The 16962-nt window shown below is 36.8% G+C and overlaps 1 protein-coding gene across 2 annotated transcripts; it reads left to right on the top strand.

Moving 5' to 3' along the window:
- Window positions 1–3665: 3665 nt before the first annotated feature.
- Window positions 3666–7668, top strand: LOC111893826 (fimbrin-1). 2 transcript variants are annotated; one of them, XM_023890754.3, is made up of 14 exons: window positions 3666–3939; window positions 4053–4228; window positions 4374–4544; window positions 4632–4870; window positions 4944–5115; window positions 5205–5243; window positions 5340–5408; window positions 5488–5604; window positions 5685–5896; window positions 5968–6323; window positions 6416–6579; window positions 6662–6758; window positions 6843–6934; window positions 7032–7668. In XM_023890754.3, the coding sequence occupies exons 2-14, from the start codon at window positions 4142–4144 to the stop codon at window positions 7302–7304; spliced, it is 2088 nt and encodes a 695-aa protein (XP_023746522.1). In that variant the 5' UTR covers window positions 3666–3939; window positions 4053–4141; the 3' UTR covers window positions 7305–7668. The 2 variants fall into 2 exon arrangements, with proteins under 2 accessions (XP_023746522.1, XP_023745963.1); XM_023890195.3 differs by having other exon boundaries at window positions 3667–3939; window positions 4045–4228.
- The last annotated feature ends 9294 nt before the right edge of the window (window positions 7669–16962 follow it).

Here is a 16962-nt window from a genome sequence, read left to right as displayed (position 1 = left end):
ACTTCCAGGTTTTGGAAGAAGTTTCATGACGAGCTGGGTACTCATCTGCACTTTAGCACCGCGTTTCACCCGCAGACGGATGGTCAGAGTGAGTGGACCATCCAGATTCTAGAGAATATGTTGCGGGCGTGTGTCTTAGATATCCCGCTATGGAAATAGGAGGATATTACTATGGATTTTATCACGAAGCTTCCCAGGACCGCGCGAGGGGTAGATTTGATTTGGGTCATCGTTTATCGATTAACCAAGAGTGCCCATTTCATTCCGACTCAGGAGAGCATTTCGGCCGAGAAGTTGGCCGACGTCTATATCAGGGAGGTAGTGGCGCGGCACGGGGTGCCAGTTTCAGTTATTTCCGACAGGGATGTGACGTTCACTTCCAGGTTTTGGAAGAAGTTTCATGACGAGTTGGGTACTCATCTGCACTTTAGCACCGCGTTTCACCCGCAGACGGATGGTCAGAGTGAGTGGACCATCCAGATTCTAGAGAATATGTTGCGGGCATGTGTCTTAGATTTTGGAGGTAGTTGGGATACTTACCTTCTGTTGGCGGAGCTCTCCTATAATAATAGCTATCATGCGAGTATCGACCGTCCTCCTTTTGAGATGTTGTATGGAAGGAAGTACAGGATCCCAATATGCTGGGGTGAGGTTGGTCAGAGTTCTCCTATAATAATAGCTATAATGCATTAAGCTATTTCCATCGAAACCAGGGACTCCCAATCTCAGATCTCTTCCAAAATGATGTCTAGAAGGGTAAAGTTTCCAACTTTACCCTTAAGAACCATCCATAAAGAGCCAAACTCAAACCCTAGGCTCATTAGAGTGAGTCTTAACCCATTAAGCTCTTAAACTCTCACAACATAACCCCAAAACATAGATCTGAAGTCCAAAGGTTGGAAACTCACGTAAAGTTTCCAACTTTACGTCCATGCAAGCTAGAAATGCTTTCTAGAGCTTAATAAAGACTTACTGAGGGGCTTATTGCATGAATGGGACATAGAAACTAATAAAGTTTGCAACTTTAAGTCAAGAGGAGTCATAAAAGGGTCAGATATAAGTTATTAACCCCTGGAAACCTCAACATCTTGGACAACCCAACCAAAATCCCAAAATCATGCTAAAATTTCAAACAAAGAGATCTAGATGAATACAAGGCAATATGTCGACTTTATACCTTAAAAGAACTGCAATAAGTGAAGAGCTTCTGGATCAAAAGCCTTCCTTCCAAACCAAGCACCTTCAATCTTTAAGCCCCTTCCAAAGAACACCAAAAACCCACTCTCCAAGCTCACTACTAGCTCACACACTCAAACTTGAAGGATAACACACAAAATTAGGGTTTTCTGGACAAGGAGGCTGGCAAAATATGTCAGCCAAGACAGTTAAGGTCTCTAAATAGGGTGTCAAACCCTAAAATTGGGTTTTCCTTCACAGCCGCCAACTCGTCGAGTTGGGACTCCCTGACTCATCAAGTTGAAACATTAAAACCCGCGAACACAAAATTCTAGACACGACGAGTTAGAGCTCCCCAACTCGTAGAGTTCTCACAAAAACTCCAATATGTTGAGAAATGAATGATACCTGGACCAAGCATTACAGGAGCCACCAAAGTCGACTAAATGAAGGCTGGCAGTTGGCACACAATATATCATATCCACCTTCGTCATGAGGTTCTCCGTTTGTTAACAATCCGTTTTTGCTCCAAACACTAATAAAAGGAAACATTTTTCATAAATACATATCAATAAACACAATAAACTCATTTTCACAGCCACAACTGATGATTAATCTCATAATAGTCCCTATAAAAATTGATTTTACTTGTATTCCTTGCTAAAATGAACATTGACACTGCCAATGCCCATCAGTTGGTGATAATTAGCCATCTAATGTAAAGTCTTGGTAATACTAAAATAAATTCTATATGTATTCATACCTTTACTCTCTTTATTTCTTCAATGTTGTGCAAGCTTGCTACATCTGACAACAATGAAGGTGAACACCAATTTCATAAATTCATTGGGAATATATTTAGGCAGGAAAATTTTGAATTCCTGAAAATCACATCCAAAAAACACACATTTTTAGGTTTTACAACTTCAAAATGCCGCTTTTACTATATCAAATTCAATAGGTACACCGCGAAACCTAAATCCAATAGTTATATCAAAAGAAACATGATCCAATAACCTATTTAGGGTAATAAAGCTTACACTCTGATATGGCCTATAAACGCTCTAATTGTTTAATTGTGCATAGAAGGGGATTGAAAAAACCTATTGTTAGCACGTATCACTTTCCAAATTTTTGTGCACAATCGATTCCAGATGTGGAACAAAACCATCAAATCAAACAAAAAAATGCTAAAAATGATCATTAAATATTAGCTTGAAATACATCGGACAAACTATAATCATAAACCCTAGAAAAAACGGAACAAATATGAAACCTGGTTATAAACATCGAAAATTCGAGAAATCGAGTAGAAGCTCCTACTTGTTTATAAACATCGGGAGTTGCGATGCCTTCAAATAATAGGAAGACACAACGAAAATTGGAGACCTAACGTCGAGGATGGGAAATCGAGGACATGTCGGTTATTTGAGGATTGGGAAGTGAAAGCAATCGACAGAGTATATAGAAGGAATTCGAAGAGAAATCAGTTTAGGGGAGAAAAAAAGGGAACATTGAAAGGAACATGAAGGTTCTTTGGTGTCTACAACAGATTAATCGAATGAGTAAAAGCCAGCCGTAGAACATGGAAACGGATTGGCTGAGAACGGCTGGTATGGAGCCGGCTGCAAACCAGACACTGTTCATCAGCCACATCCAAAATTAAATTAATATATATAATGATTCATGGTAGTTGGTGATGAAATAATAGGGATGTCAACGGGGGCAAACTGTACGGGGAGTGTATCCCCTGCCCCCGCCCCCGAAATTTCCCCGTTCCATCGTCCCCGTCCCTGCTCCCGAAATGTTCGGCCTTCCTACCCCTGCCCCCGCCCCTCGAATCCCCTTTATTACCCCCGCCCCCAATTGATTTTGGGCTGTCTTTTTTTTTTTTGCTAAAAGAAGTTGTTATTTACGCTAAAAGAAGCTATTTTTTAGGTAACAAATAATTATTTATAGCAGAATTTTACATGTTAAAAATAAAAAAATTATGCATCTTAAAAATATTATACTCACAACTTAAAAATATATTTTTTGATGAATTTTGGAAGCTCAAAATAATATTATTGTTTATTATATTTATACAATTAATATATGTAAATATATGTTTAATTTATTAACGGGTTTCCCATGAGAATTTCGGGACGGGATTATCTATCCCGCCCCCGCTCCTAAAATTAAAACGCCTATGAAATAATTAAAGAAAGGGGTCGATGATTTTTTTAAAAGATTGCAATGTCCCTTGACCAAAAATGCGACATTTTGACCAAAATGTTGAAAGATAGATGACCTCTGGACTGTAAATGTAAGAAATAATATTTTTTAAACTATCATTTTAGATTGAATATAAGTTGAAGGGTGATTTTGAGAAAAACTGTGAAAGTGTAGGGCCACACCCCACGACGTCGACCGACCAAAGACCATGATGCGGATGTGGTTGAAAACGGTTCGCCTGGAATTCATCAAACGAGAATTTATTGATCACAAAATTAAAAATAAAAAGGAAAAATTGATATCGTTTTTCTTATATGGCCTGCTCTCTCCCACATTCATGGCACCATGGTCCGTAGCCGAAAGTCGCCGCTCCTTCCTTCTTTCCTTACCCTTGTAGCTTTGCTCTCTTCCGAAGCAAGATACCCAAGTCTCTGGACTTCTTTCTCAAAAATTAAAATCTGTAATCTTGTTTCTTGAATTCCTTCAATTAATCCAACACTCAACCAAACTAAAACTCTTAAAACAATCCCCGATTCCTCCTGCCTGCTGGTACGTACATCTAACTGCTTGCTATTGATCATGGATCCTTGAATCTTGAATACCAATGTCTTGATTCTACTTTGATTTGGACTGTGCTGGTGATGGGTTTTGTAGATTTTCAGGATTTGGTATCGGTATCGGTACGCGTTTTGCCGATTAGTTCCTCCGATAAGGAAGTTAAGGGACCGATTTTAATTTGGGGAAGAAGCAGATGTCTAAATTCGAGGGGGTTCTTGTGTCTGATCATTGGCTTCAAAGCCAGTTCACACAAGTTCAACTTCGTACCCTCAAATCCAAGGTTTTTCTTTATAATCCCTCTTGATTCATCGCTGTGTGCGTTAATATTATATGCTATCTATTTAACTGATTATTAGATTGGAGTTGTTTGATATCCCGTACTGATGCTCGAATCGGTTTATTGTTTTTGTGCAATCAATGTGTAGTTTGTATCATTTAAGAATCAAAATGCTGAACTTACGGCTGCGGACTTGCCTCTATTGCTTGCAAAATTGAAGCCTTTTAGCGAGTTGTTTAAGGAGAAGGAAATAGGGGACTTATTATCTGAATCTGGTTTCGACATGAGCAATGGAATTGATTTTGAAGTTTTCCTCAGGGTAAATATTCCATGTTTACATCTCTTGTTCAATCAAGCACATTGATTCTCTTATGAGATACATTTGTTTATAATCGATTGATTGCAGGGTTACCTGAATTTACATTCACATGCTGCTGCCAAACTGGGCAATTCAAATAACTCGTCTTCGTTTCTTAAAGCAACAACCACAACTTTGCTTCACACCATCGATGAATCAGAGAAAGAATCTTATGTTGCTCATATCAATAGCTATCTTAGAGATGATCCATTTATGAAGCAGTTTCTTCCCATAGATCCAGCTACCAATGCTTTGTTTGAGCTGGCTAGAGATGGAGTTCTTTTATGGTATGTCTTTTTCATCCTCTTTGTCATATATGGATGAGCATATGTATATATAATTTGATATTTGTATTTGCAGTAAACTCATCAATGTTGCAGTGCCCAATACGATAGATGAACGTGCTATCAACACCAAAAGAGTACTGAATCCATGGGAAAGAAATGAAAATCATACTCTTTGCCTTAATTCTGCTAAGGCTATAGGATGCACAGTAGTAAATATTGGCAACCAGGATTTGGTCGAAGGAAGAGTAAGCTGTCATATTAGAGACTTATATCCATAGTTTGAAGCTTTTAAATCTCAAAACACCTGAACCTGATTTTTTTTTTTTTTTTGCAGCCTCATCTGGTTCTTGGCCTAATTTCTCAAATTATAAAGGTAGGGCTGTTAATCCAACGGTTGTAGTAGTTTTTTTTTTTTCTAAAAAAATATTCTTCATTCATCTGATGTGGCTTGTAATTTTGGCACATCCAGATCCAACTCCTGGCAGATCTGAACCTTAGAAAGACCCCTCAACTTGTAGAATTGGTGGAGGACAACAATGTACTTGTTAATATCTTTCTTCAGTTTATGTGTGCATTTGTATCTATATATATAATATATAATATATATATGTATGCAGGATGTGGAGGAGCTTATGGGATTAGCACCTGAGAAAGTCCTATTAAAATGGATGAATTTCCATCTTAAGAAAGCAGGATACAAGAAAGCGGTGACAAATTTCTCATCTGATGTGAAGGTAAATTAAATCTCCGTTATTTTTCATTGTGGTTTTTTTTCATTTGATGTTTATTAAGAGCAGTGTGATTTCATGTGTAGGATGGAGAAGCTTATGCTTACCTGCTTAATGTTCTTGCACCAGAACATTGCAGCCCGGCCACATTGGATACAAAGGATCCAGCTGAAAGGGCAAATTTGGTACTTGAGCATGCAGAAAAAATGGATTGCAAAAGATACTTGGCTCCTAAAGATATCGTTGAAGGCTCTGCAAACTTAAATCTTGCATTTGTTGCACAGATTTTCCATCAAAGGTTGGATTCCCTTGCATTGCATTAATGTTGTTGTTAATTGTTATGAGTGAGTAATTAATACTGTTTTGCAGGAATGGTTTGTCTACTGATAACAAGAAAATTTCATTTGCTGAGATGATGAGTGATGATGAACAAATGTCAAGAGATGAAAGATGTTTCAGGCTGTGGATCAACAGCCTTGGGATTTCTTCTTATGTCAACAATCTGTTTGAGGATGTCAGAAACGGATGGACGCTTCTGGAAGTTTTAGATAAAGTTTCTGTGGGGTCCGTCAACTGGAAACATGCAACTAAGCCTCCAATTAAGATGCCATTTAGGAAAGTTGAGAATTGCAATCAAGTTATCAGGATCGGAAAGCAGTTGAAGTTTTCTCTTGTCAATGTAGCTGGAAATGACTTTGTTCAAGGGAATAAGAAACTCATACTTGGTAAATCATTCACACACATTTATTATATACAGATATTGGGTTATGTTTTATTGAAATCAATTTTGTATTTGTGTACACACACACACACACAGCTTTCTTGTGGCAGCTGATGAGGTTTAACATGCTTCAGCTTTTGAAGAACTTGAGATCCCACTCTAATGGGATTGGGAAGGAGATGACCGATTCTGATATTTTGAAATGGGCAAATAGAAAAGTCAAAAGCACTGGAAGACTTTCTCAAATGGATAGCTTTAAGGTAGGTTGGATCCATATATCTTTTCTCTTATCAATATTGCATCATATACATACAATATTCAAAAAACAATGCTGCTATGCAGGATAAGAGCCTTTCAAATGGAATATTCTTCCTTGAGCTTCTCAGTGCAGTGGAGCCGAGGGTTGTCAACTGGAACCTCGTGACCAAGGGCGGAAGTGGTATGTATGGTTATGGTTTTTCTTTTTTAATTTCGAGGGTAATTCTGTAATTTCATGATATGATGTTTAATTGACATTTGACAGATGAGGAGAAGAAGTTGAATGCAACTTACATAATCAGTGTGGCAAGAAAGCTTGGGTGTTCACTTTTCTTGTTGCCTGAAGATATAATGGAGGTAAAACTGATAGAATAGAATGTATAGAAGAAGTGTGGGTAAGAATTGGAAACTGATAAATGATAATAATAATAATTTATAATAATATTATTAACAGGTGAATCAGAAGATGATACTTATGTTAACAGCAAGCATTATGTATTGGAGCCTTCAGCAATCTACAGATGAGTCAGAATCATCTCCTTCTCCTTCATCGGTTTCAGCAACTCCAGAAGCTTCACCCGCACCTTCTGTCAATGGTGATGAAGACAGCTCCATCTCCATGACTGGCAGTGCTGCTGAAATCTTCAACTTGTCCATTGATGATGCAGCTTCTGATACCACAGTCTCTTCTATTCAAGAAAACAACAATGATGCTGGTTTACAGTGATACCTACGTTACTTTTTTTTTTATTATTATTATTTGTAAGTAAAAAAAAAAAAGGGGAAAGGGGGCAAGAGACAGACAGAGAGAGAGTATACTTAAATTGGATAAAAGAAAGGGAACTATAGGTAGAGAACATATGAATGCATACTGGAGATGGAGAGAGAGAGAGAGAGAGAGAGAGAGAGAGAGAGAGAGATAGATACGTTGATGTTTTTTTTTCTTGCTCTGATAAAAGTTTTTTGATATTGTTTTGTTTTATTGAAATAAGTTGTACATTCTTTCTGATGTATGAATTATGATTCACGTTCCATTTTTTATTCATATAATGAGACACATATAAAGAGACAATCAAATGTGTTGATCGATCTATTTGAGTATTAAGGATAACATTTTTATTATTTTAATGTCTTAAACATCCTCGTTGACCCACACGACACGACCAACATTTCTCCACCTCCCCCATTATATTATATTTTTATCTTTTTTGCTTGTTTTGTTATCTGTCTTTTAACATTTATTTATTAAAACGTTATAATTATAATTCAGGTTTTAAATGTGACTTGATATTTTTCAAAGCATGTTTATTTTATGTTGAATTTTTAAAAATATGAATACCTTTTCAACGATATTTTTTATATCATGATGGTATATCCTCTAACAATAAATTTGAAATCAAACTATATTTGTATAAGGATAAATAATGTGAGAATTTGTAAAAAAAATAAATAAATAATAAAAAATAAAAAAAAAATTCTTATTGGGCTGTGACCTAGAAAGTTGAATATATAGATCGGATCAAGTTCTTGAGTGTGTTGTTCATGGTAGATGGAAAAACAACCAATGTAAGCAGAATTGGTGTACGAATCCGAGAGATGCAGTTGTTTGGGAAAAGCTCTTGGTTTTTGAGAATTGCTATTTAGACATCCTATTGACACTTTTATAAAAAGTTAACCAATAATTAACTGCTTATAATTAGTTTTTTCGGAAAACAATGCAATTTCAGTCAATACAAATATTTAAAAAATTGATGTCCATATTGCAATATAGGGTGTCTTTTTAGCCAACCTTAAAATGTGTCATCACATTGATTTTTTTTTTTTGTTTTCTAGTGGTACTTACCATACATATTGGAATTCTTTGTTGCCAATAGAGGTAAATATTTTCATGTGGCGTGTGGGTTTGGACATAATCCCTATTAAGGAAAATCTTTTGCTTAGAGGGATTGATTTACCCACTTTTATTTGTTCTATGTGCAAACTTCATAATGTGGATTATGTTTTTATTCATCGAGAGATGGTCAAGTCTTGCTTTTGGAGAAGATTTATAGATAGTGTGACATATGTTTAGTTCATTTACTTAGGGTTGGGGATTTTCAAAATTGGGCAGATTTTTCACTTGAATGAGCTTAAAAAAATGAAGTTGGATTCTATTATTTCTGACACGTGGTTCTCATAAGTTTTGACACTTGTCATTTTATGGTATTTTTCAAATAAATATTATCCATTTGTCAATTTTTTGTTTGTTTCAATTTTAAAATTAATATCATATACTTATATATGTAAAATATTAAATATTATATATATATATATATATATATATATATATATATATATATGATATTAAATTGCAATAAATACGTTTTTTTTTTTATTTTAAAGTTGTGCATTAAAAAAATTTTTGTTTATATTTTAATTTTTAATCTTTTTTTAAATCAATTCGTGTATTTTATGGGTCTGACACCTAGTAGAAAGAATAAACTTAAGTGTGACCGGACGTCATGGCTCAAAAATTTGTCGTTTAGTTTTTGAAATATTTGTTGCTGGAGTTTTTTTTTCAATTAATAAATTCAGGTATTAAAAAAAATAAAACCCACCATTTATTATGTACCAACCTTTTTTGTTTTGCTTTCATATATAACAGTTTGTTTGTTAGAGTCTGAAAAACTTATCTGGCCTTAATTTATTTTTTTTGTGCATTAAGAAATATAGAGGCCAATTACATAAAATTGGGGAAAAGAGCATCATGGGCAAAATTCTTCATCAGGTCATAATCGAAATAGAAAAAAATTATAATCAAAGATTAAAGTACACTCCAAAGGATAATTTTTCTCATGTAACAATTTATTTTGTTAGTTAGGTAGTGAAGCAACGGTAATCAAAGTTTCAAGTACAAACATGCATATCCTTACCTTCAAATGCTAAAGTTGAAGTTGGAGTTGGTCTTAATGAGGGTGAGAATGACTCCAACAACCTTATTCTCGTGATTTTTGAGAAGAAGTTTATGGGAAAGTATGAGAATGATGAATACATATCTTCTTCAATTAACAAAACAATATTCGATCTTTTTTTAATAGCCTAGTAAAGCATGATATAAGTTCACACGAGTAATCATCCAATGAAAATTAATGTAGCCCTTTTTATGTTGACTTTGACAAGAGGAAGAAAATGAGCAGATTGGGTCCGATTCACTTCACACAACCATATGCTAGAATGGAATAGATTAAAGTCATACTTGACGGAATAACAAAATCTCGGAGGGATTCACTATCTATGTAATACACTAAAGAAAACGAAAGTAAACAATCAACAGGAACCAATTAGGTTTCCTCACTTTTTTTTCATCTTATTCATTCTAGTCGATCAAAGATATATATATATATATATATATATATATATATATATATATATATATATATATATATATATATATATATATATACATCAATTTGAATTGTTAAAGATAAGCTAAATAAGAGGATAAGAACGTGACAGCTAGATAAGAACATGACAGCTAACACGTTTATTTTCTTCACTCCCCCTCAAGATGGAAGGTGAAGATCACGAACACCCATCTTGCCAAGTAATAGACGAAACTGGTCAGTGCCAAGAGGTTTTGGTGAACATGTCTGCAAGTTGATCCTTTGTACGTATCGCAGCAGGCAAAATTTCTCCAGATTCTACGCTTTCACGATCAAAGAAGCAATCCATTTCAACATGTTTAGTACGCTCTTGGAAAACGGGATTATTGGCAATATGGCGAGTAGCTTGGTTATCACAATAAAGCGTCGTGGCCTCTTGCTGAGTAGCTTCCAAATCTTTTAGCAACCATCTAAGCCATAAAATTTCAATAACTGTAGCAGCCATGGACTGATATTCAGCTTCAGCTAAAGAGCGTGACACTACAGACTGTTTCTTTGTTTTCCAAGAAATGGGAGCACCACCGAGCGTGATAAAGTAACCGGTTTTAGAAGGCCGTGTGAAGGGACATCCCAGCCAATCGGAGTCACAATATCCAGTCATGTTAAATTGCCACTAGCTGGAAGGAAAATACCTTGACCAGGTGTGGCCTTTAGATAGCGTAAGACACGGAGAGCTGCATTCCAATGAGTAAGTCGAGGAGAAGAAACAAACTGGCTTAGTGTGTTGACCGCAAATGTGATGTCAGGTCGAGTAACCTGTAAATAAAGGAGCCACCCAATGAGACGCCTATACTTACCTGAATCAGCCAAAGGAGACTCATCCTCAGTGGTAAGACGAATATTTTGCTCCATCGGAAAAGAGCTAGGCCTACAACCTTCTAAACCGCTATCAGCAAGAATATCTAAAGTATATTCCTTTGACTAAGAACAACTCCGTCTGGTGTGCGGGCAACCTCAATACCAAGAAAATACTTTAACGGTCCCAAATCTTTGATACTAAAACGACTATCGAGAAAAACCTTGACTTTTCTATTTGTTGAGCATTATTACCCAGAAGTATGACACTGTCCACATAAATAAGGGCAGAAATATAGATGTTGTTTTTCTTAAAAGCAAAAAGTGAATGATCATCCCTTGAATGTTGGAATTCAATGTGAAGGAGAGCTTTGGTAAACTTGTTGTACCAGTTCCTCGAAGCTTGACGCAGGCCATACAACGACTTTCTAAGGAGACATACCTTGGTATCTCCTTCCTTTGCGAACCCTTGTGGTATCTTCGTGTACACTTCTTCGTCTAAATCCCTGTACAAAAACGCATTATTTACGTCAAGTTGGTGGATAGTCCAACATTTCTGGACGGCAACGGCTAACACAGTTCTCACAGTGACAAGCTTGGCTACTGGTGCGAACGTTTCATGAAAATCTATCCCTTCAACTTGAGTGAGCCCTTTCGCAACTAGTTTTGCTTTGTGATGCTCGATTTCACCAGATGGATTGTATTCAATTTTATAAACCCGCTTTGAATCAATTGCCTTCTTTCCGGGAGGTAAATTTGTCAAGGTCCACGTGTTATTATTCTCAAGAGCTTGGATTTCTTTCTTCATGGCATCTCTCCAACACTGGTGTTTGACTGCTTGAAAATAATGCTTGGGCTCATCTTGTGAAGAGATGGCTGCCAAAAAAGCTTTATGTGAGTTAGTAAAATTTTTGTAAGAAACAAAATGAGACAAAGGATGTACCGTCGAAGAAACTGTATTGTCATTAGAGTGGGAATGGTTTATGGAAGGTGGTAAGTCAACCTTGAAATCTTACAGGCGAGTTGGTTTAGTTCGAACACGTTTTGGGCGTCGGGTTTGAGAAAAATTGGAAGTTGAATGGCGACTTTGTTCAGCATGTTGAGTTGTTTCGGGACTAGTTGAAACAATTTCAGATCTTGAGCTGTTTGACGGACTGCTAGGCTCACTTGGGATATCGTCTTGGGCTGGGGAATTAGAGACATGGCCTGATGCCCTAAGATTTGTTGCCACATGATCCTTTTCTATTTCTTGATCGTGACAATCATCATCGAAATGCTCCAAACTCACATGATTTTCTTCTTCAACTTGGTTCTTGTTATTATCTTTTACAACTTTCTGAAAAGGAAAAGCACAATCTATGAATCTGACATCCTTAGAAACTAGAATTTTCTTACTCTCAATATCAAGGACACGATACCCTTTTTTCCCCTGTGGGTACCCAATAAAAACACAAGGTCTCCCCTTTCTTCAAACTTATCTTTTCCAAATTTATTTTCTTTAACATACACCAAACATCCAAAAACTCTCATGTGTTAATATTGGGGTTTATTTCCAAATAAAATTTCATATGGCGTTTTGTTCTTGACTAATCGGGAAGGTAAACGATTTATGATATAGGTGACAGTTAAGACGCATTCTCCCCAAAACTGAATGAGAAGACTTGCTTGAAAACGAAGGGCTCTAGCTATCTCCAATAAGTGTCTATGTTTTCTTTCAACTACCCCGTTCTGTTTAGGGGTATGGACACAAGATGTTTCAAGAATGATGCCTTGTTCTTCATAAAACTTGAGCATGTTATTTGAAACAAACTCGCCTCCATTGTCGCTTCTAATTCTATTCTCAAATTGTGTTTCAACCAATTTGTGGAAAGCAATTAAATTGAAACTTGCATCCTACTTATGTTTTAAAAGATATACCCATGTTGAACAGCTATAATCATCAACAATTGTTAATAAATATCGTGCACCCAAAAGTGAAGGAACACGATAACCTCCCCATATATCACAATGAATAAGTTCAAAAGGAGCAAAAGTTTAATAGACCTAACTTGGAAAGGTAATCTGGTTTGTTTTGCCCGAATACAAGAATCACAATGATCAATGTTTGCTAAACTATTTATAAAGCTAATGTGTTGGAGTCTAGAATTTGAAGCATGCCTTAGTCTTATGTGCCAGATCTATGTGTCAACCTTAACTACCATCGCCTTGACTCTAGCATCCACTTCTTCCATCTTGTATAGACCATTCTTACACTTCCCCATACCAATCAGCTTCCTCGACTGTAAGTCTTGTACATAACAAAAATCCCAAAAAAATGTCACAAAGCAATTGTTGTTCTTGGTGATTTTACTAATTGATGGAAGACTGCACTTAAAGTTTGGTATGTAAAGGACATTGTTGACTTTTAAGTCACTTGGTAGGCTAGCACTTCCTATTCCTTCAACAGGAACACCGTCACTATTTGCTATGTTAACATGAACACCATCGGATGATCTTTTCAAATTAGTCAAGACAGAATCATTACATGCTATGTGTTCTGTGGCACCGGAGTCAATAACCCACGGTTGACAAAAATCAATCTTACCAGCCATATTAATTTCAGGTTTTGGATTGTCGTTTAATTGTTTCATAAGTTTCTTGTATTGTTCCACACTTAGCCCAGGTATGGGGCTGACTTCAATCCTGACTGCATCAGCTCTCGGCTTCGGCTTTGCCTTCCTTTTGATCATTTGTTGGTTTCCTTTGTCGATTCTCCCACCAATCAGGATATCCAATTTTTTCAAAGCACCCTTCGATTGTATGTCCGACTTTATTGCAATGTTTGCACTTCAAGTTTCCTGATTGATGCGTTTTTCAGGATGACTACTTTCAAGACTTTGTGGTGTACGGGCTTGAAACACAAACGCCTCCACCGTTACAACAGGTTTTGTTGTAGCAGAAATATTTTTTTTGTTGTTCGTCCTCAGCGACCAGGTGGTACACAGTGCCTAAACTTGGCATCGGTTTGGTGCTGAGGATTTGAGTTTTTATAGTCGCAAAGTTGTCATCAAGCCCCATCAAGAACTCATAAATACGCTCCTTTTTTTTAGATTCTACAAGTCTCTTTCCCAAGTTGCAAGAGCAATTACTGCATATGCAAGTAGGTTAAGGTGAGGTTGATTCGATTTCATCCCACAGGCCTCTCATCATCGTGAAGTAGGAAGAGATAGAGTGCTTTTCTTGTCGTATATTAGTGAGGATTCGTTTCAATTCATATGCCCTCGGGGCACTTTCTTTTCTGAACCTTTCTTGGAGATCATCCCAAATCTGCTTGGCCGTTGTTGCATATTTCACACTGTTTCTGATCTCATTTTCCATGGCGGTGGTGATCCACCCCTTTACGATTGCATCACTATGTAGCCATACTCTATATTCTAAATGATCTTCTGCAGGTTTTGGGATGGTTCCATCAATGAAACAAGCCCTATTTTTGGCAATGAGAAAATCGTTCGTCTCTCTTGACCAATCAGCATAGTTATTGTCATTCAAATTGTCATTCACGTGCATCTGACGAGGCTAATCAGTTGGATGAACATAATAAAGAGAATCGAGATCATAAGAAGGGTTTTTGGCTTTATCCTTGCTGCTACCTTCAACATCGTCGGGTTCGGCCATCGTGGGGCTTTGAACGATGAACTCAGCGGGTTAGAGAAACCTTATTTGATACCATAAAGAAAATGAAAGTAAGCAATCAACAGGAACCAATTAGGTTTCCTCACTTTTTTTCATCTTATTCATTCTAGACGCTCAAAGATATATATATACATCAATTTGAATTGTTAAAGATAAGCTAAATAAGAGGATAAGAACATCACAGCTAGATAAGAACATGACAGCTAACACGTTTATTTTCTTCATACACTACGTAGTAGCTAATGAATGCTAATTGTATTTTAATATTTTTACATAGAGTGATCATTGTAAGATATTAGTTTGTTGTGAAAAAAATTATGACGACAGTAAGTGTCCATATATGCGTTGAACATCATGGATTAGAAATGAACGGTATTGGCACACGTGAAATCCTTGGATGATAAACATGTTTGTGCATGAAATTACAACGTTCGGTCCCTTATGACTCGAACTTGGATTACAAAAACTATGTCCAAATTTGTAATCCATGGGACATTACACTGTTACCACCTCTCTCTCTCTCTCTCTCTCTCTCTATATATATATATATATATATATATATATATATATATATATATATATATATATATCGTAACGCCCGTAGATCACGGCTAGTCAATTTAGCGACGATAAGCATCAAAAATGACTTTTTGATGGAAGATTATTTTGAAGAATTAATCTTAACCAAGTTGTAGTATATGTCACAAGGTTTCCGTGCATATAAAGAACACCAAAATCCGAGTTATAACGAAGAAGTTATGACCTGTCGAAGTTTCGCGACAGAACCGGCACGACCCAGCGCGACGTAAATAGTGAATTTAAGGTAGATAGATATCTATCCTTAGTGATCTAAACTAGAGTCAAATATGTCTTCGATAGTAGTCCAACGATAAAAAGACAGATGAAAACGGAGTTCAGATGAAGGAGTTATGAGTTTATAGCGGAGTTTTCCTGTCCCGGCCTACTAAAAATAATATATAAGTAATATAATTATAATATATTAAAAATAAAGTCAAAATTATCCAATGGAGTCTAAATGAGAGTTTTAGAGCATAATCTCACCTTCGCGTCGATATAAAGAACGTCGAAAACGGAGTTCGTATGCGAAAGTTATGAATTTATGAAGTTCGGGGCGCGAAACCCCAAAACTGTTAGAGACCACGATGTGGCAAGCAGTGCCACGACGTGGCAAGTCTCCTGACACCTCCGGGAGTCCCCCAGATGCAACTTGCGATGACGTATGCAGTGACGACCAAGCCCACGACGTGGGAAAAGGGTGCCACAATGTGGCAAGGGCCAAATTTGCCCTATAAATAGATTTGAAGGGCCAGCCGACTATGGTTGCTCCATCTCTTCTCTCCCACTCCTGATACACCCTCTAAGCCCTATTTTAACCCCCCGAAGCCCCAGTATCAACCCCGAGACCCGAAGCAAGTTCCGAAACCCGAAGATCCCGAGAAGAAAAGAGTTTCCGAGCCGAAGCTCTGCCTGCGAGAAACCCAGTGTGTGAAGATATCCCGGTTTCACCGAAGAATACTACCATTGTTGTGTATATGTGAGTGTGTGGTTACTTTCTTCTAACGCATAATTATGAAGTATTTTATACAAAATACATGCTATGTGTATAATATAAAGTTGTTTATATGTGTGAGTGTATAGTCCCTTTCATAAACACGATTATAATACAAGTATTGTTTGAATGTATTAAGTATATGTTTTGGGTGAGTGTGTGGTCACTTTCTTCTAACACATAAATATTAAGTATTTGTTATGAAATATGTGCTATGTGTTTATATATTGTTTGTTTATTTGAGATGAGTATGGAATGGATGAACTATATAGGTTTTAATGAGTTAAACTGTATATATATTTTGTATCTACGAATATGTTGGGTAGGACATGGGTAGATGAGATCCGTGAGTATGGATCAGATTAAGAGGTTAGTTCTAGATCCGTGAGTATAGATTAGATCAAGAGATTGGATTTAGATTCGAGAATATGGAATAGGAAAAGAGATAAACTTGTTATTAATCCAGGAGTATGGATTAAGACATAGTAAATTGTCCCTAGTCCGGGAGTATGGATTGGGCACAGTTTAGATCCGGGAGTATGGATCAGAACAGGATTTAGGTATAGCAAATTGTCCCTAGTCCGAGAGTATGGATTGGGCACAGTTTTAGATCCGGGAGTATGGATCAGACCAATAGGTAAACTTGTTATTAATCTGGGAGTATGGATTAAGACATTAATTGTCCCTAGTCCGGGAGTATGGATTGGGCACAGTTTTAGATCCGGGAGTATGGATCAGAGCAAGATATTAGTTTAGATCCGGGAGTATGGATTAGACCAAGAGGTTAGTTTTAGGTCCGAAAGTATGGATCAGGTGGAGAGATTAGTTTAGATCCGTGAGTAGGGATCAGATAAAGAGGAAAAGTTTAGATACTAGAGTTTAGATCGTGGCGTTGTGAGGATCGATGGGGTGGGATAATAGTTGCT

This window comes from Lactuca sativa, chromosome 7 (genome assembly GCF_002870075.4).
Source record: "Lactuca sativa cultivar Salinas chromosome 7, Lsat_Salinas_v11, whole genome shotgun sequence".
NCBI classification, from domain to species: domain Eukaryota; kingdom Viridiplantae; phylum Streptophyta; class Magnoliopsida; order Asterales; family Asteraceae; genus Lactuca; species Lactuca sativa.
Note: the sequence above shows the minus strand (reverse complement) of the source record. Positions and strands in the feature narration are given on the sequence as shown.